General features: G+C 36.3%; 1 protein-coding gene, 1 non-coding gene and 1 pseudogene across 2 annotated transcripts in view; 2 read left to right on the forward strand and 1 right to left on the reverse strand.

Annotated features, from left to right (window-relative positions):
* Positions 1 to 21381, reverse strand: part of PIGX (phosphatidylinositol glycan anchor biosynthesis class X) — a gene marked incomplete at its 5' end in the record, with an annotated part of 35990 nt that overhangs the window by 3433 nt on the left and 11176 nt on the right. Inside the window, 3 exons of the mRNA XM_048214945.2 lie at positions 450 to 550; positions 2495 to 2708; positions 13343 to 13484. Coding sequence (XP_048070902.2) covers positions 450 to 550; positions 2495 to 2708; positions 13343 to 13484 — 457 coding nt within the window. The remainder of the gene's footprint in view (positions 1 to 449; positions 551 to 2494; positions 2709 to 13342; positions 13485 to 21381) is intronic.
* Positions 7944 to 8016, forward strand: TRNAK-UUU (transfer RNA lysine (anticodon UUU)). The gene has a single exon. It is a non-coding gene; the product is annotated as a tRNA-Lys (tRNA).
* On the forward strand, positions 18279 to 18899 carry LOC123001086 (ras-related protein Rab-5A-like; annotated as a pseudogene).

A 21381-nucleotide genomic window follows, 5' to 3' on the forward strand; every position in this document is an offset into this window, starting at 1 on the left:
ACCACACACAAAAATAAACTCAAAATGGATTAAAGACCTAAATATGAGACATTAAACCATCAAATCCCTGGAAGAAAACTTAGGCAGTCATTTCTTTGACATCAGCCATCGAAACACTTTTCTAGATAAAGTAAAACCAGATGGACACAGCACTGTGTTTCGTTGCCACTCCACACCTTTAAAAAGCATATTAGCTATACTTAGGCTCTGGACCAATGAGGTGTGGAACTAACCCTAAATCTCTCCAGTCCCCAAATTAAATGATTCTATGACTCTATAGAAATGAGGAACCACTGTTGCCATTAGTAGCAAAGAAACAACATTAAAAACAAACAAAAAACAGCTTTCAATGGTAGAATATAAAATGCTAATCCCTTAAATGTGGCAGAAACATTATGAGTTTTAAATAATGCAGCATGATCGAAAAACAACATAAAATATTAACTTACTGATTTATATTTCATATTGTTCCATTGGCAGATATCCTTATTCTTCAAAGCACAAGGAGCTGCCACTTGTTTCTGAGCCCAGCATTTCAAAATTGGAAACTCTGAGAAAGAGTGGTAGAACATCGTATCAGAAAACCAGCATCTGGACTAGACGCTAGGCCAGTCTTTCATGTTGAGGCATGAGTACTCAAACACTTTGCTACACAATGTACATGACCTGAATCTATCTATCACATGCTGTTTTACAACACTGCAGAAGCTAAGCATGAGTTCTTAACAAATCCCATTACAGTAAGTGCCACTTTTTTTTTTTAAGATGTTATTTATTTATTTGAGAGAGAGAACGAGCAGAAGAGAGAGAGAAGCAGACTCCCTGCTTAGCAGGAAGCCGGAAGTGGGGCTCGAACCCAGGACGCAGAGATCATGACCTGAGCCGAAGGCAGACACCCAACCGAGCCACCCAGGCACCCCCAGTAGGTACCATTTTTTAAAAAATTTAAACTTTTTCTGAAGTGTAACATATATTCAGAAAAATGAACAGATCCTAAGCATACAATTAAAAAAATTTCCATAGACTAAACAAACCCATATGAAGAGCATTGAGACAAAAAACCAAACCAAACCAAAACAAAAACAGTACCAGAACCCCAGATGCTCTCTCAAGAGAGGGCACTTTTTCAAACTTTATTTAGAGTAATTAGAAGAAAGAAAACTAGGTTGGATAAATGAATCTAACAAGTTGAACACTTTATTATTTTCTCATCATGAAATATATGATGGCTGCAAAGTATGATTAAAAACTCCCTATCTCCCAATCTTTAGGGCTACTGATTTGTGAATATTCTAATCAACCCAAATTTGGAGACACAACCAAAATCTGAAAGGGGCCTCTTAAAGTCTTGATTCTAGGAAGACTGAAAATGGGGAAGCATAGTTGTTTTTTTTTTTTAATTAATTCAAATGCACACATAAAAACAGAAAGAACAATTACACCCAAAACCAAAAACTCATGAACAACAGTTACAACAAAACTAGGTGGTAAAATATCCCCTCAAACACGAAAATCTATGCAAGCGGAGACAAAACACCAACAGCTACAAGTCCTGCAAATCGGCATGAAGAAACAAAAAGCAGCACAGGGGCAGAGGACCAATGGCCAAAAAAAGAAACACTCCAGACATTATATGCGTAGTCATACAAGAACACAGCACCACCTATAGTCTTGTCAAAAGAATCAAAGCTGAATCTGATCACACCTCTGGAGCCAGCAGCCAACTTCCAGGAAACAAAGAGGCTAGATGAACAGCATGAGTACAAGCATCAAAACCCCAACAATGAGAAAGGAGGCAGGTCAACTGACCCACACTTCTTGACAGGTGAATTTAAAAAAAAGAAAGGGAAAGAGGGGAAACCTGTAAATTAAGAGACTTAATGGAAATTCATTTCTTTAAATGCGGAAGACAAGGCTTTACTATCTAAGAATGCCCACTTAGGTGAAAAAAGTATAAAGAAACATAAGCAAGTGATTAAAAGTCAGGATATGGGTTAGGCTTAGAGGAAAGGAGGAGGCTATGATTGAGACAGGACACACAGAGCTGCTGCTAGGGTGACTGGCAAAGCTCTATTTCTTTACCTAGGTGGTAGTTACAAGGGTATTTGCTTTATAATAATTTACTAAACTATTTATTTGTGAAGTTTTCCTATATCTATGGTATATTTTACAAACAAAAAGTTAAAAAAGAGGGATGCCTAGGTGGCTCAGTGGGTTAAGCATCTGCCTTCGGCTCAGGTCATGATCCCAGGGTCCTGGGATCAAGTCCCACATCGGGCTCCTTGCTTGGAACCTGATTCTCCCTCTGCCTGCCGCTCCCCCTGCTTGTGCTCTCTCTCTCTCTGACAAATAAATAAATATAATCTTTTTTAAAAAAAAGTTAAAAAAGAAAGAAAAAAGAAACCTGCTTTTGTCATTCTTGTCCTTGACTTCAGACTTGCCACCATACATTTATTTTTATTTTTAACCCTCAGAAAAGACTTGCAACCCTCACCTTGGTCACAATACATCAATAAATCAGGGTTATTGACCACAATAAAGGTTTCTCCATCTTTACTATGTGGCCGATGATAGCGGTAGTGCACAGGCAAAAAAGCTTGGAAACAATCAATGCACTGTGAATCTTGTCTGGCATAAATGAGAACTTCGGATTCCTTGGACAAATAGTTGGGAGCTTCTATATTAAAGTCTTCTGAAACCATCACTGCCTGTCAAAAGAAAACAAATATTAATCCAGAAGAAGAAATAAATGAGGAAGATTAATAAATAAAACCAGAAGACTGCTGTACAGATGAACAGAAATGTCAAATTCACTCCCCTTACAGTTTCCATTTCATTCCATCCTCAATTTTAAATAGAAAACACAAGATGTGATCTGTGTTTAATAAAAGTTTGTTTACTAAAAGTAAACTGAGGACATTATACTATGGGGTGTGAAATTTCCCCATAATAAAAATTATGAATTTGTAATATCCTTATCAACCATTGTTTAGGTGACAAAACAGGTACTAAGACAAGAGAAATTTTGTGAATACAACATTATTTAATAAATATGAAAACTATGACAAAAACAGTTAACCCAGTATTGGGCTGAAATGATTGGTATCATTCTGGTAATTTCCTGTTCTTCAGAGAAGCAAGTAAGATGGCAGTGAGTAAGACAGAGCACTGTGGTCAGGAAGTCAGAGCAAAGGTCAGCACTCTGCCCATATTAGGTATAAAAAGTTAAAAGAAAAATAGTAAATGATTCTTTAAAAAAATATATGGTAAAAACCATTTTAAAACAGGCATTCTAGAGGCACCTGGATGGCTCAAGCGGTTAAGTGTCTGTCTTCGGCTCAGGTCGTGATCTTGGGGTCCTGGGATCAAGCCCACGTCAGTCTCCCTGCTCAGCGGAGAGTCTGCTTCTCCCTCTCCCTCTGTCCCTCCCTCCTGCTCGTTCTTCTGCTCACTCTCTCTCAAATGAAGAAATAAAAAATCTTTAAAAAAAAAAAAAAGTTTTTCCACTCCAAAAGTAAAAATGCCTATGTGGCAGAAAACAGTGCTAAACTATAATATGTGTATACATCATATATACATATATACATCCACACATATTTATGTATAAACATACATACATTCATACTCACATATATTTATACACACACATATATATAGGCACTATATAATCTATGAGTCTGTGTGTATGTGTGTGTGTACAGACCTATACACACACAATTTGTCATAGATTCTCTATGTGAAACCCTGACATTTCTCTGAGAAAAAAAACAGAATTAACTTCTTCCCTATCATGGCAAGCATCCTAATTCTGCTGTTTGACAGTGACACCGAGTGTTGTCTTTTTTCACGTGTTTCTTCTTCTCTGTTAATCACAAGAATAAAAAAATTCATTGGCAAAGGCCAAGGAGTTATATAATCTTATGAATCACAATGAACTTTAATGGTGATCAAATTAAACCACTGTCCCAATGAGGGCATTGTTCTAAGATCCAGCCACTGCTTGAATACTCTCAATGACTAAAAGGGAGGTTATTACATTGAGTCATATCATTTTATCTACTGTGAAAAGGTTATTCCTTTTTTTTTTTTTTTAGATTTATTTATTTGAGAGAGAGCAAGAGTGTGGGGGAGGCAGAGGGAGAGGGAGAGAGTCTTAAGCAGACTCAGAGCTGAGCGCAGAGCCCAACACAGGGCTTGATCCTACAACCCCAAGATCACGACCTGAGCCAACACCCAAGAGTCAGATGCTCAACCCACTGTACCACCCAGGCTCCCCTATTCCTTTTTCATAAGCAGAAATCTGATGCCCTGGCCTTTAACATTCACAACTGTCCTTGCTTACAGTATCTACAATAAATCTGTTCCTTATTTCACTTAAGGTCTCTTAAACATCTCCACTAAGTTCTCTCCTCCTCAGAGGAGTCATAGTTCTCTTAGGGTCTCCTGGGTGGCTCAGTCAGTTAAGCGTCTGCCTTATGGTCATGATCTCAGGGTCGTGGGATCACGTCCCATTTCGGGCTCCCTGCTTAGTGGAGAGCCTGCTTCTCCCTCTCCCTCTGCCCCCCACCCCCGATTGTGCTCTCGTGCACGCTAAGTAAATAAAATCTTTAAAAAAAAAAAAAAGCTTAAAAAAAATAAAACAACAGAAAAAGGGACACCTGGGTGTCTCAGTCAGTTAAGGCATCTGACTCTCGTTTTGGCTTGGATCATCATCTCAGGTCTTGAGAGAGAACCTAGTGCTGAGCTCTGCACTAGGTGTGGAACCTGCTTAAGATTCTGCATTCTCTCTCCCTCTCCCTGTGCCCCCCACCCCCACTCATGTACATACTCTCTCTCTCTTTCCCTAAAAAATAAATAAACAACAGAAAAATATTTTTGGATATCATAGTATAACAATCAAAAGTAATATGGACAATGGCTAGATGCTAGATTTCCCAATGTATGCCAAAACCATCAGTGCAACCCCTAAAAGTCCAGTGACTATACACTGATCTACAAAAATTGTATTTTGCTATTCCATTTTCACCACAGATAAAATAGCAATAACATATTATCAAAAAACTGAAATTATGCATAAAAAAATTCATCCAAAAAGAGCATATACGTGTTAACAGACATGGACCTACACCTTTTCACAACAACACTCAACTACAAGACACACACCACCACAGCTAAGTTAAATGAAGTAAGCTATGAAATTGTGCCATATCTATAACATTTGCTGGATCTTTCTCTTATTACAGCTCTTTCAAAAACAGAAAAAATTCTCCCAATTAGGACACAGTAATTTGTGCCTTAAACAACTTATACAATCCAAAAACATGAAACTTTATAAAAGTGAAATGTAGAATACTTTTCTGACACTGAGATGTTAGTTCTAACAGTACATTTTTATATTTTTTTATTTTTATTTTTTAAGATTTTCTTTATTCATTTGAGAGAGAGAGAGAGAGAGACAGCCAGCAAGAGAGGGAACACAAGCAGGGGGAGTGGGAGAGGAAGAAGCAGGCTTCCAGCGGAGGAGCCCGAGGCGGGGTTAGATCCCAGAACACCGGGATCACGCCCTGAGCCGAAGGCAGACGCTTAACGACTGAGCCACCCAGACGTCCCCTAACAGTACATTTTAAAAAGTGACCTAACTGGCTAAAGGTTCACCAACTATATCCATCTCAAAGAATCAGCTTTCAGTTTTACTGGTTTTCCCTATTGTGTTTCTATTTTCTAATTCATTGATTTCTGCTGTTTTTACTAATCCCATTCTCCTATTTACTTTGATTTCATGTGCTCTTCTTTTTTCAATTTAGGGAGGCCTGGCTATCACTAACCTGAGAACTTTCTTCTTTCTAAAATAGGCATTTTTAGGACTATAAAATTCCCCCTAAATGCAGCTCTAGCAGCACCCTACTAATTCTAATATATTGTGTTTTCACTTTTATTCAGTTCAAAATAGTTTATTTCCCTTTTGATTTCCTCTTTGGCCCATGGACTACTTAGACGTATGTTAATTGGCTCCCAAATGTTTGAGGCTTTTCCAGACATCCTTCCATTCTTGATATCTACTTTAATTCCTCTGTAGTCAAAGAACATACTTTGTAAAACTTGAATTTGTCTAAATATACTGAGACTTGTTTTATGACCTAGAATATGCTCTATCTTGATAAATGTTCCATGTATACCTAAAAAGAATGTATATTCTACTGTTGTTGGGTGGAGTGTTCTATAAATGTCAATTAGGTCAAGTTGACAGTTTTATTCAAATCTTATATAGTCTTACTAATTTCCTGTCTAGTATATCAATTAGTGAAAAAAGGGTACTGAAATCTTCAACTATCACTGTAGATTTGTCTATTATACCTTACAGTTCTACCAATTTTTCTTCATGCATTTTGAATCTGTGTTATTAGGTACATAAACATTTATGGTTATTATTTCCTTCTGATGAGTTGATCCCATTATCAAATTGACTTTGTTTAGCTGTGGTGATAGTCTTTGCTCTGAAATCCACTTCACCTAAAATTAATATAGCCACTTCAGCTTCCTTTTAACCAATGTGAGCACATTATAGCTTTTCTTTTAAAATTTAATGTTCATTTCTTGTAAACAACATACAGTTGGATCTTACTTTCTTATCCAGTCTGATAATCTCTGCCTTTTAATGGGGATATTTAGACATTTAATGTGACTATTGATATGGGTAAGTTGAAATTTATCATCTTGTTTTCTATATTTAACATCCATTCTTTGTTCCTTTTATGTTCTTTCTCTGCCTTTTGGATTAACTGGATTTTTTTAATAATTTCATTTTATCTGCTTTACTGGCATATTAGCTAAAACTCTTTGTTATATTTTTTAATTTATTTTTAAGTAGGCTCTAGGCTCAATGTGGGGCTTGAACTCATGACCCTGAGGTCAAAAGTCATTTGCCCCACCAACTGAGCCAGCCAGGCACCCCACAACTCTTTGTTACTTTTATGGTTACTTTAGGATTTACAATAAATGTCCTTAATGTAGCACAGTCTACCTTTAAGTGATATTAAACTACTTCACATTTAGTTTAACAACCTTACAAAAGTATACTTGCATTTTCTCCTCCCCAACTTTGTGATATTTATTGTCACACATTTTATTTTTACATATGGTATAAATGCTATCCTATATTATTTTTGCCAATTATCTTGTAAATAAAAAAATTTATCTTTTATTTTATATATAAGATATACATATCTTATATATATATTTTATATATCTTATATTTTATATATATTTTATAGATCTTATATATGTAGTTATCATTTCAAGTGCTCTTCTCTCCTTAGTGTAAAGATTTTATCTGGTATTATTTTCCTTCTGCCTGAAAGACCACCTATAACATTTTTTATAGTGGAGGTCTGCTGGTGATTAATTCTTTCAACTTTGTATGTCTGAAAAGTCTTTATTTCACCTTCACTTTGAAAGATATTATCACTGCATACAGAATTCAAAATTCACAGGTTTTTTTCTTTCAATACTTTAATGATGGTGTTGTACTGTTTTCTTGTTTGCATTATTTTTGACAAGAAACCTGTTATCTTTATCTTTGTTCCTTTATATTTTACATGTTTTTCTTTCCCTCTTGTCACTTTTAAAATTTTCTCATTCTCTGTCTTAAATCAGCAACACAAGAAACAACAGGTGTTGGCAAGGATGTGGAGAAAGGGGAACTCTTGCACTGTTGGTGGGAATGCAAACTGGTGCAGCCACTCTAGAAAACAGTATGCAGGTTCCTCAAAAAGTTAATGATCCAGCAACAGCACTACTAGGTATTTACCCAAAGAATACAAAAGTACTAATTCAAAGGGATACACGCACCCTGATGTTTATAGCAGCATTATCTATAATAGCCAAATTATGGAAACAGCCCAAGTGTCCATCAATTGATGAATGGATAAAGAAGACGCAGGGGTGCCTGGCTGGCTCAGTCAGTAGAGCATGTGACTTTTGATCTCAGGGTCATAAGTTCAAGCCTCACGTTGGGCAGGGAGCCTACTTTAAAAAAAAAAAAAGATGTAGTATATAAATACAATAGAATATTATTCAGCCATAAAAAAGAATGAAATCTTGCCATTTGTAGTAACATGGATGGAGCTAGAGAGTATTATGCTAAGTGAAATAAATCAGTTAGAGAAAGACAAATACCATATGATTTCACTCATATGTAGAATTTAAGAAAGAAAACAAACGAGCAAAGAGGAAAAAAAGAGAGGCAAACCAAGAAACAGATTCTTTTTTTTTTTTTTTTAAGATTTTATTTATTTACTTGACGGAGAGAGAGAGAGCACAAGCAGGCAGAGAAGCAGGTAGAAAGAAAGGAAGAAGCAGGCTCCTTGCTCAGCAAGGAGCCCGATGCAGGGCTCAATCCCAGGACCCTGGGATCGTGACTGAGCCGAAGGCAGAAGCTTAACGACTGAGCCACCCAGGCGCCTCAAGAAACAGATTCTTAACTATAGAGAACAAACTGATGGTTACCAGAAAGGAGGTAGGTGGGAGGATGGGTTAAACAGGTGATAGGGATTAAGAAGTGCACTTGTTATGGGGCGCCTGGGTGGCACAGCGGTTAAGCGTCTGCCTTCGGCTCAGGGCGTGGTCCCGGTGTTCTGGGATCGAGCCCCACATCAGGCTCCTCTGCTATGAGCCTGCTTCTTCCTCTCCCACTCCCCCTGCCTGTGTTCCCTCTCTCGCTGGCTGTCTCTATCTCTGTCAATAAATAAATAATTTAAAAAAAAAAAAAAAAAAAAGAAGTGCACTTGTTATGATGAGCACTGGGCAATATATGGAAGTGTTGAATGAATCACCATTTTATGTACCTAAAACTAATTACACTGTATGTTAACTAACTGGAATTTAAATAAAAACTTAAAAAAAATTTTCTCATCCTCATTGTTTTATTTTTTTTTAAGATTTTATTCATTTGAGAGAGAAAGAGAGAGTGAGTGCACAAGGAGGGAGAGGGGCAGAGGGAGAAGCAGACTCCCTGCTGAGCAGGGAGACCAACACGGGGCTTGATCCTCAGACCCCAAGATCATGACCTGAGCCAAAATCAGATGCTTAACGGACTGAGCCACCCAGGCACCCCTCATTCTCACTGTTTTAAATAATTTGAGTATCGGGTACCTTCTTCATGCTTCTGGTACTTCAGCATCTTAGATATGTGGATTTATAGTTTTCATTAAATTTGGAAATTTCTCAGCCATCATTTCTTCAAATTTTTTTTCCCATCTCCATTTCTCTCTTCTCTCCCTGGAGATTCCAATCACTCCTTCTCCACCCCATACCCCACACTGAGCTTTATTGCAATATAATTGACATATAACATTGTATAGGTCTAAGGCATACAACATAATGATTTGCTATACATTTATAATGCAAAATGATTGCCACAATAAGGTTAGTTAACACATCCATCATCTCACATAGTTACCTTTTCATGTGTGTGTGCATGTGTACAATAAAAACTTTTATTTTATTACTTTTTAAAGTAATCTCTACACCTAACATAGGGCTCAAACTCACCACCCTGCGCTCGAGTCGTATGCTCTACTGAGCCAGCCAGGCACTCCGATGAAAACTTTTAAAGTATACTGTCTTAAAAACTTTGAAATATACAGTACACTATTGTTAACTATACTCACCATGCTATCACTAGACTCCCGGAATTTACTCATCTTTTAACTGGATATCTGTACTCTTGGACCACCTTCACCTGCTTCTGCCACACTCTTGCTCCTGGAAACCACCAATCTACCCTGTTTCTATGAGTTCAGGTGTTTTTTTAGATTCCACATATAAATGAGACATACAGTATTTGTCTTTCTCTGACTTATTTCACTTAGCTGGAAGCAAATGGCAGGATTTTCTTCTTTTTTATAGGTGAGTAACATTCCACTGTATATATTTACATACATATTTTCTTAATCCACTCCTCTGTTGGTGGACACTTAGGTTGTTTCCATAGCTTGTCTACTGTGAATAACGCTGCAAGGAACATGGGGGTGAGCTATCACCTCAAGATAGTCCAATCAATGAAGTTGTCCCACAACTTACTATTATTCTATTCACTTTTTATGTTTCTATTTTTTTAAATCTGTTTTAGGTAGTTTCTTTCACTATGTCTTCAAGTCTATTAATCTTTTCTTCTGCAATGTTTGAAACACATTGATTTTATCCAGAATATTTTCTATCTCATACACTGTAGCCTTAATCTTCTTCACAAGTTCAATGTTGTCCTTTTTTTATATATCTTCCACATCTATACTTAATTTTTTGAACATATGGGATACAGTTATAATAACTGTTTCCATAGCCTGTCTGTTAATTCTAACGTCTGGGTCAGTTCTGGATTGGTTTTGATTGATTCATTTATCTCCTCATTACAGGCCATATTTCCCCCATCCTTGAATCTAATTTTTTATTAGGATCAAGACATTGTGATTTTGATATTATTGGGTGCTGGATATTTCTGTATTCCTATAAGTATTCTTGAGTTTTGCTTGTATGCAGTAAAGTTACTTACAGACAGTTTGATTTTTTTGAAGGTCGTGCTTTTAAGATTTGTTAAACAGGACTGCCATGATGTTCAGGCTAGGGCTAAATATCCCCCACTACTGAGTAAACATCCTTCTGTTTACTTTACCTAATGCCCAATGAATTATGAGTCTTTTCCTATCATGGTTGCTGGGAACAGACACTACTACTGGCCCTATGTCAGTGTCAGAAACTGTAACCTCTAATTTTTTCATACGGCTCTTTTCTCAGCAGCAAGTAGATTCCTCACATACATACACTAATCAATACTCAACTATGTACTTGAGGGGAACCTTTTATGGATCTCTGGAGTTGTCTCTGTGCAATTCGCTTCTCTCTGCTATACTGCCTTATGAATTCTGGTGAACCTTGGTCTTCCCAGAATTTCACTTTCATCTCCTCAACTCAAGAAGTCCACTAGGCTCTGCTTGGGTTTTTGTTCCCTATACTACACCTGAGAACTCTCCAAGGCAATGAGCTGGGACAGTTATAGAGCTCACCTTATTTATTTTCCATTTATTTCAGATATCACTGCCCTCACTGCCTGATATTCAATGATCTTTTCCATTATTTCATATATTTTGTCTATTTCTTTGTTGTTTCAAGTGGGAGAGTAAATCCGGTCCCTGTCCTCTGTCTTGGTCGGGGCATAAGCTCTCATACCACACATTTTGATTGAGTAAAACATGATTTCAAAAACACAGCATTTCCATTTTGACCTATAGAACAGCAATTTCATATGCTTCAATCTAATATTATGCTGTTTTCAAAGAATGTGAGATATTTTGATTAAATATATCAAATAGCCCTACCTAAAAATGAAATCAGTTCCTTTGAAGGGCCTTAGTCATGGTGACTCTGTTTAAGGCTTGTCCTTATTTTCAAATTGCTCACAAACCATCACAAACTCCTTACAAAACATTTTATTGCCACCATCACTCATTTAATTTGAAGCCATTGTTCTATTTGCTGCAGTCACAAATTTTATCTCATGGAAGAGTCAAGATCTCAATCTAAATACATAAGTATCAATCATTCCCTACATATAAATTTCCTTCTATCCAGTTATACTCATCATTTAATACCACTTCTTGAGACCAAGTTTCTCTGCACAAAGAATTGGGCCACAGTCTCAACTCGGCTAGGCAGAAAGAAATAGCATCTCACATATCAGGAAATCAACTTCTAATTATCCATGTGTCACAAATGAGACACCTATTTGAAATGAAAAAGTAAATTCACTTAAAAGGCTTATAATTAGGTATTAGAAAATTAGGAAACAGAAAATTAAGATAAGAGAAGCTTGTCAATCAATCCAGAGTGGCATCCTTTGACTGCCCAGTTTTCTTGTTACAATTAATCTGCACATTCCTCAATCTCATCCCAAGAGGGTGGGCATGTGATCTCTTTATGGGTACTCCTATGCAAAAAATTCCATTTTCTTAAAAAATGGTGGGCAATTTTATTAAGTAGGTTTAAATATGATTCCAATCCATGTCACTACAAGCCAAGAACCATATTTAAATTTGAAACCTATTATTTAAAATTTTAAAAGCCTCATTCAGAATTCATGACTCAGTGAAGGAAAGAAAGAAATGAGGAAAAAAAGCAATGAGGCCTTTCCACATGTATGTATGTACTGAAACTGCCATATATGTGAACATGTTTATCTAAACTGCTATATATGTGCAAAAAAACAGAACACAGGAAGAAACTTGGTGAATGGGGGTCGAGATAGGTGGAAGCTCATCATTGTACACCTTTTTATACCTCCTGAATTTTGACCTATGAGAATATAATGACCTATTCTAAAAGAAATTTAAATAAGTAATTAAAACAGGTGAAGAAATTGGCCTAAACCATAATTAGAAATAAACTGTCATCATAAATGACTCCAACTATATCTGTTTTGCCTCTTTCATATTCACATATAGATTATAATCTTAAGTACAAAGACAGTGTTTCCCAAAATTTCTTAATAGGAATCATCTGAGTTGTTAAAAACAGATTTTTGGGTCCAATCTAGACCTACTGAATTAAGCTTTCCCAGGAAAACAAAATCTGAACAAAAACTGCCCCCAAGTGATTCTTACCAAAAGTAAGAGAACCCATTAACTAAGGAATAAAATTCATTTCTGGAAAGAACAACAACTTTACAAGTGGACAACGCTGCATTTATCTCTTGGCTCTTCCATTTACCTGTGTGATCCTGGATAAGTTACCTGGCCTCTTTGTGCCTCAGTTTCCTTATCTATAAAATGGAGAAATAATACTTCTAGGGTCATTATAAAGATTGATCTATGCAAAGGGTATGTGACATAATCTTTCTCTAATGCTTAATTTTACCTTGCTTCCTTAAAAAAAAAAAAAGAAGAAGATATCTGACATACAGATATCCAATAAATACCAGCTTCCTTTCCTCCCACATCCAAATTATACAGGTGTTGACGTATATGTCACTCAAACAATACTGTTAAATGCTGCCAAAGCAGTATTTATTAATCATTAATCTTCTCAAAGACATATAATTTTCTTAGTCATGAAACTAGGAACCAATCTAACAAAAAGTGTTTAACTAGCTCAGTTTAGTTGGCTTATTACTGACAAGCTTGACACACATCACTCACTTCTTAAAGAATACTCCCATCCTACCTAAAAAAGTTACTTTATACACTAACACAATGGATAAAAAGTACAATGTTGTCTATTATTTTTCCTTAGTTCAAATTACAGCATCCCTAAAATAATTTCTCTCTCAAAAAAAATCCTCTAATAGTTGTACCTCTGTTATGTTTCTCTCTCGTAACGAAGCCAACTCATATGGATCCACAAAAAGTCCTGTCGGGATGTACTGTTTAATTAAGAGTCGGCAGGTCTGTAAGTCCTCGATGCTTTCTCCAAATTTCACTTTTATTAAAAGGTCTCTGTAAGGCAAGTACGTTTAAAATATATCTCTTCATTCAATTGTTAAGTGAGATAGCATAACATCACATTCAAATGCGTGAAAACACTGTATTTCAAATTCAAACTCAAAATCTATTTTTCAAAACATTATAAAGTCAAACGAAGTATTTCTTTCATGTCAGAACCACTCATTAGATCTTTCATCAATTCTTGTCAAGACCCACAGGATAGTATTAGTAGGAAAACAGACAATGATCAACAGAAAGTAAGTCCAAAAATAGACACACATATATTTATATGGCAATAAAGGTGCCAACATGATTTGGTGGGGAAAGGGGAGTCTTTTCACCAAATGGCACTGAAACAAATAGATACCTATATAGAAAAAAATGAACCTTGACCTCAATCTCATACCACATATAAATTTAATTTGAAATAGATTATAAACCTGAATGTATAGTTGTCTCAGCTTTCTGTCTGAAGGCACATTTGGGACAAAATGCAGGGAAGGAAATCCAAAGCACAACATGGTGGTTTTGCTTAAATTATAAAACAGAGACAGAAGTTAAGGGAGACTGAAGTGGCTGGAAGTCAAGGTGCTAAATTCCAGAGAGGAGGGAACTATGTAAAAAGAGTTCTATAAATCTGAATTGTACTCCCCTTGAGTTTTTGTTGAATACTAAGAAAAGTGTAAGAAAAGTGTAACTCCAAAAGACGGTGCAAAGAATGACCAGGGAACTGGAAAATGAGAAATTCTAAAATTTCACACATGGTTGGGAGAAATTTGCATTCCAACCAACCAAAGTATAGAAACCACAGCTTTTGTTAGGGATACCAATAGGGTAAGGCCTTAGCAGCTAAATTAGCCTTGCAGTAAAGGCTGCTTTAACTTTAGACCTATACAAAAAAAGGTTAAAAGGATCAAGCTGATAAACAAGTAACTTAACTCCTAACAGAAAAAATAAGACAAACACACTAAAAAATGCTCATATCTACAACATTCACAATGTTCAGTATCCCATCAAAAGTCACTAAACACGTGGGGTGCCTGGGTGGCTTGTCAGTTGGGCATCTGACTCTTGGTTTTGGCTCGGGTCATGATCTTGGAGTCGTGAGACTGAGCCCTGAGTTGAGCTCCACACTGAGCACAGAGTCTACTTGGGATCTTCTCTCTCCTCTCCCAGCTCAAGCGTACTCTTCCCCTCTCTCTAAAATAAACAAATAGGGGCGCCTGGGTGGCTCAGTCAGTTAAGTATCTGCCTTCAGCTCAGGTCATGATCCTGCGGTCCTGGGATGGAGCCCTGCGTTGGGCTCCCTGCTTAGTGGGGAGTCTGCTTCTGCCTCTGCCCCCCTCCTTCACTTGTGCCCTCTCTCTGGCTATCTCTCTCAAATAAATAAAATCTTAAAAAAATAAAATAAAATCATTTTTTAAAAAAGTCACTACAGATGCAAAAACGCAGGGAAATGTGACCAATAACCAAGAAAGAAATCATTCAATAGAAATAGACCTAGAAATGACAGAATTGACAAAATTAGCAAAGAATGTTAAAAGTCCTCTTATATATGCCCCACATGTTTAAAGTTTTAAAGAAAAACACGAACACTGTGAGGGAAAGAGAAGAAATTGTATATATATGAAAAAGATTATATATATATATATATATATATATATAGACAAGTTACTTGTTTATCAGCTTGATCCTTTTAACCTTTTTTTGTATAGGTCTAAAGTTAAAGTGACCTTTATATATCTATGTCTATATATAAAGAACTGAAAGCAACTTTGAAATGAAAAACACAATTTCAAAATAAAAATACTATCTAGGTATGATTAAAAGCATTCAGACACTGCAAAAGAAAAGATCAGTGACTTGGAGACAAAGAAACAGAAACTATCCAAACTGAAAGAATAGAGAAAAAAATTGGGGGGGGGAGAAACAGTTTCAGTGACCTTTAAACATTATCAAGTGGTCTAATATATATATATAATATATATATTATATATTATATAATATATATAATATATATAATATATATTATATATAATATATATATTATATATTATATATAATATATATATTATATATATTATATATATATAAATATATATATATAAAACTAGAGTCCTAGAAAAAGAGGAGAGAATGTAATAGAAAAAATATTTTAAGACATAGTGGCTGAAAATTTTCTGAATCTCATGAAAACTATAAGCCCATAAATCCAAGAAACTCAACAAATCCCAAGCAAGATAAACACAAAGAAAACCATATGAAGACACCTTATCATCCAGTCACTAGGGAAAAAAATCCTAAAAGCCATCAGAGGAAAAAGAAACATTATGGAGAATAACAAAGAACAAACCAGAGGACGATGGGACAATGTATTTAAAGTATTAAACAAGAAAAGGCTATCAATATAGAATTATATATCCAAAAGGAAAATCCTTCAAAAATAAAGGCAAAAACGAAACAAAACAAAACAAAAACACACCTAAAACCAATATGAACTAAGATAATTTGTCACTGCAAGAATGGTAAAGGAAATTCTTCAGGCAGAAAGAAAACGATATCATGTGGAAACAGGGATCTACAAGAAAGACAGAAGAGCAAATGGTAAGTATGTGAGTGAATATAAGAACTTTTTTCTTATTTTTTAATTGCTTTAAAATTTGATTGATAGAGAAATTGGAACCCTGTGCATTGTTGGTGGAAATGAAAACTGGTGCGGCCTCTAAGGAAAACAGGATGATGATTCCATAGAAAATTAACATGGATAAATTTTCAGCACATTATGGTAAGTGAAACAAGCCAGTGGCAAATACTGTATGATTCTGCTTATGTGAGGTACCCAGAGTAGTCAAATTCATAGAGATAGAAAGTGAAATGGTGGTTGCCAGGGGCTGGGGGAAGGAGAGACTGGGGGGCTGTTTAATAAGCAGAGTTTCAATTTTGCAAGATGAAAAGAGTTCTGTGGATGGATGGTGGTGATGGTAACACAATAAAGTGGATGTCCTGAATGCCACCCAAGTGAACAATTAAAAATGGTTAAGATGGGGGATGCCTGACTGGCTCAATTGGTAGAGCATGTAACTCTTGATCTCAGGGTCATGAGTTCAAGCCCCATGTTGGGCATGCAGCCTACTTAAAATAAGATTTTTTTAAAAATGGTAAGTTTTATGTTATGGGTACTTTACCATGATTAAATAAAAATGAAAAAAATATATGACTATTCGAAACAAAAATAACAACAGTAGTGGGGCTTATAAGTAAAATATAAAGTTGATACATATGTATGGCAACAAAAGCATAAAAGAGAGAAGAAAGAAACGAACTATTCTAAGATTTATACATTATTCATAGTATGGAATAATATTGGAAGGTAGACTATGATAAGTTAAAATTGCACACTGTAAACCCTGAAGCAACCAATTAAAAAAAGAGAAGTATCGTTAATAAGCCAAAAATGGCGATAAAGTAGAATGCTTAAAAAATACGCAATTAATCTAAAATAAGGCAAGAAAGAGAGAAAAGATTAGCTAGGACAAATAGAAAAGCGAATAGAGGGGTGCCTAACTGGTTCAGTCGGTTAAGCCAGCTTCTGATCTTGGCTCAGGTCATGATCTCAGGGTTGTGGGATACAGCCCCAAGTCGGGCCCATGCTGGGTGAGGGGCCTGATTGAGACTGTCTCTCTCCCTCTGCTTCTACCCCTCCTCCTCCTCTCTTCCTCCTCTAAAAAAGAAAAGAAAAGCAAATAGAAAAAAAGGAGCAAGATGGGTAGATTTAAACCAAACCAACCAAATCAATATTTATATTAAAAGTAAATGGTCTAGGGGCGCCTGGGTGGCACAGCGGTTAAGCGTCTGCCTTCGGCTCAGGGCGTGATCCCAGTGTTATGGGATCGAGTCCCACATCAGGCTCCTCCGCTATGAGCCTGCTTCTTCCTCTCCCACTCCCCCTGCTTGTGTTCCCTCTCTCGCTGGCTGTCTCTATCTCTGTCAAATAAATAAATAAAATCTAAAAAAAAAAAAAATTTAAAAGTAAATGGTCTAATCACTCTAATTAGAATGTAGAGATTGACAGACCGGTTAAATAGAAACAATTACATGCTGTCTACAAGACACACATTAATAATAAAAATATGGAGTGGGTATAGTAATATAAAAAATGCAGACTTCAGAACAAGGAATATTGTCAGGGATAAAAAAAGGACACTACACCAAGATAAAAGGATCAATTCATCAAGAAGGTATAACAATCCTAAATGTGCTGTATGCACCTAAAAACAGTACTTCAAAATATTCATGTATTTTACTTCACAGCAAAAACTGGGAGAACTTCAAGGATAAATAGACAAATCCGCAATCACAGCCAGAGATTTTAATAACCCCTCTCTCAATAATGGATAGGATAAGTACAAAAGTAGTAAAGATACAGAGGGCATGAACAACCTTCAATCAAGTTTATCTGACAGTTGTAGAATGTCCTACCAACCTACAAAAGCACATTACAGAAGAAAAATTATAAGCTGAGCAATAAAAAAAGTCTCTAGAAGTTTCAAAGGACTGAAATCATGTTGAATATATTCTCTAACCACATGGAATTAAGTTAGAAATCAAAAGGAGGAGGGGACACCGCCTTTACCAAAGCCACAGCCTCGGGCTCACTCTCCTCCTATGGCTATGCCTGGGATCTGCTGCCAGGAAGCCTTGGTTTCACCTCAGGTTTCTTTACCTCCAGAAAGAAAAAAATTGATAACTCACATCCTGGAAATTCATTTAGGAGACTGAAATTAGGGACTTCTTTCAAATTTGGACATGGCTAATTGAGAAGCAACAAGACCCAACAGGCCAAACACTGTAAATAAAATATGCCAGTTGAAACTAGTACTTCTGGGAGAGTCTGCTGTTGGCTAATCATGCCTAGTTCTTTGTTTCATCAATTTCAAGACAGTACCATTGTGGCTGCTTTTGTAACCCAAGCTGTCTATCATGATACTACAACAGTGAAGTCTGAAATATGCAATACAGCGGATCAAGAATGGTACTAGAGCCTAGCACCAATGTACTACAGAGGAGGACAGGCAGCCAGAGTTGAATATGAGAGCTCAAATCAGGAGTCCTTTGCAAGAGCAGAAAACTGGGTTAAAGAACCTCAGAGGCAAGCAAGTCCTAACATTTTCATAGCTTTACCAGAAAACAAAGCTGACCTAGAATAAAAGAGCTGTAGATTTCCAGGAAGCACAGTCCTATGCAGATGACAAAGTTTATTATTCAAGGAGACATCAGCTAAAACATCAGTGAATGTAAATGAAATATTTACAGTAATTGCTAAAAATTTGCCAAATAAGGAACCATGGAGTCCAGAGCAAATTCTGCCAGCGAAGAGTAGCAGAATTTACTGAACACACACAGCCAACCAGGGGTCGGTGTAATTAAGCCTCCAGTTGGAGCTAGCTGGAATATTCTTCTGCTTCCTAAATGTAAATAACAGTGAAATTAGTGCACTTAACCAGTCCAATGTAACTTCCAAAAAGAGATAATAGTGAAGTTTCTTTTTTTTTTAAGATGTATCTATTAATTTGAGAGAGAGAGAGAAAGAGCGAATGAGTGGTGAGGGGGAGGGGCAGAGGGACTGAGCCACCCAGGCACCTGAGTCAAGTTTCTAAATCAGAATTATCTTAAGTGTTTTGAACTTAATTTTTAATAACATGTATGTGTCCCTCTGCCTGTTTCATCAGTAAAAGGAGAAAATGAAATCTGTGTGTCCACTTGCTTTATTGGAAGGTCAGGGGAAATCATTTCTCATCACCAGAGATCTAACAAATGACTATCTGGACCCTCAGTTAACCAGACAGTTCTATGAAAAAGTCTATGAAAAAGACTTGGAACTTATTGATTTACGCTTTGCAAAAACATTCTTTTTTAAAAAAGGAGGTTCTAAAGATACTTCAACTTTCCTACAGTAATTCAGACAAACAGTAGTTTCTCCTAGCATCTATATTTAAAGCATATATTCCACATTTTAACAAATTAACTGGGTCACCTGGCTGGCTCAGTCGGTGGAGCATGCAACTCTTCATATCGAGTCCCAATAAAACCTTAAGGGGCGCCTGGGTGGCTCAGTCGGTTAAGCAGCTGCCTTTGGGTCAGGCCAAGATCTCAAGGTCCTGGGATCGAGCCCCATACCAGGTTCTCTGCTTAGTAGGGAGCCTGCTTCTCCCTCTCCTCCCCGCTTCTCTCTCTCCTCCCAGCTTGTGCTCTCTTTGTCTATCTCTTTCTAATAAATAAAATCTTCAAAAACTAAAAAAATATATAAAATCTTAAAAACGAAACAAAACAAACTAACTACAAGAAAATAGTCCTGTATCTTCAGGGGGAAAAAATGAACATCAGTGGCATCTAAACTATAACCAGTCCTGTTATTTTTAAAATAAACTTTATAAAAAAATCAAATGTAACCACAGCTAGCTTTAGGAATATGAAACTGATAAATGCATCTTTGCGGGGGTGGTGAGGGAGAGAGAATCTCAAGGAGGCCCACACCCAGTGTGAGCCCAACATAGGACTTGACCCCACAACCCTGAGAACACGACATGAGCTGAAATCAAGAGTTGGACGTTTAAGCAACTAAGCCACCCAACCCAAGCGCCCCATTATAAATGCATCTTAATGAATAGCACTTCTTGCAAACATATGAGATTTTCAACAAAAATGAAACAAACCAGATGTCTGTGAATCTGTTTATTTACTATTGATTTTGTTGTTTAGGTGTTAAAAAGAGGGCTTGTGTTCCCTTTGGACATAATAAAGTCAATGTACTAACTATATGTACATTCAAACTTATTTTAAATTCAATCTTCAACGGTATTGTAAGTAGGGTACTGCACTGTAGTTTCCATATACGTTTACCACTTTTCTGCAACATTACAAGTTGTTTAAAAGTATACAAACCATACAGTTACTAAAACAGCTAATTATTTCCTCTCTCCTCCTTTGAAAGGAAGGGGTTCAGTCACTCCTGTATGGTCAGAACCATCATAAACAACATACCTGTAATCTGTCACATGACTTTTGCAATCTTGCAGCTTTGTTTTTCCAAATTCATTTTATTTTGATCCATTTGGCAAATTGTACTAATTGTTTTAGGTATTTCCACTATGTGTCAGAAATGATTTAATCTATTTAAGTGCTGAACAGCTAGCAGAACTTATAGATTTACAGTAATTCAGAATTAGTAAGGAAAACAGTTCACCAGTGTTTAGTTTTATATTGAGGTGCCCATGTTAGAATAAAATAGTTAATATAAAAAAAAAAGTAAAAAATTTCTGGAAAATCCCCCAAAACCTTAAAATCAAACAACATATGTCTAAATAACTGATGTGTCAAAGAAGAAATCAAAAAGGAAATTAAAAAATACACTGAACTAAATGAAAGTGAAAACAAATGTCAAAATTTATAGGATACAGCTACAGCCCTGTATAGAAAGAAATTTACAGCCATAAATGCAAAGATACTTACATTAAGGGGAAAAAAATCTAAAATTAACGACCTAAGCTGCCACCTTAAAAAGCTAAGAAGGAAGAAGAAATTAAACTCAAAACAAAAAAGAAAGAAATAATAAAGAACAGAAATCAATGAAATAGAAAGTAGACAAATAATAAACATCAATGAAATGTCTTTTTTCCAAAGATCAGTAACATTGATAAATCTCTAGATTGATCATGAAAGAGAAAAAGCACAGACTATCAATACTAGGAATTAAAGAGTGTGGGGGGGTGTGTGGGTGGCTTGGTTAGTAAAGCGACCGACCCTTAATCTCAGCTCGGGTCTTGATCTCAGGATCATGAGTTCAAGTCCCATGTCAGGCTCCATGCTGGGTGTGGAGCCTACTTAAAAAAATTTTTAGGGGCGCCTGGGT

The sequence above is a fragment of the Ursus arctos genome, unplaced genomic scaffold (genome assembly GCF_023065955.2).
Source record: "Ursus arctos isolate Adak ecotype North America unplaced genomic scaffold, UrsArc2.0 scaffold_4, whole genome shotgun sequence".
NCBI classification, from domain to species: domain Eukaryota; kingdom Metazoa; phylum Chordata; class Mammalia; order Carnivora; family Ursidae; genus Ursus; species Ursus arctos.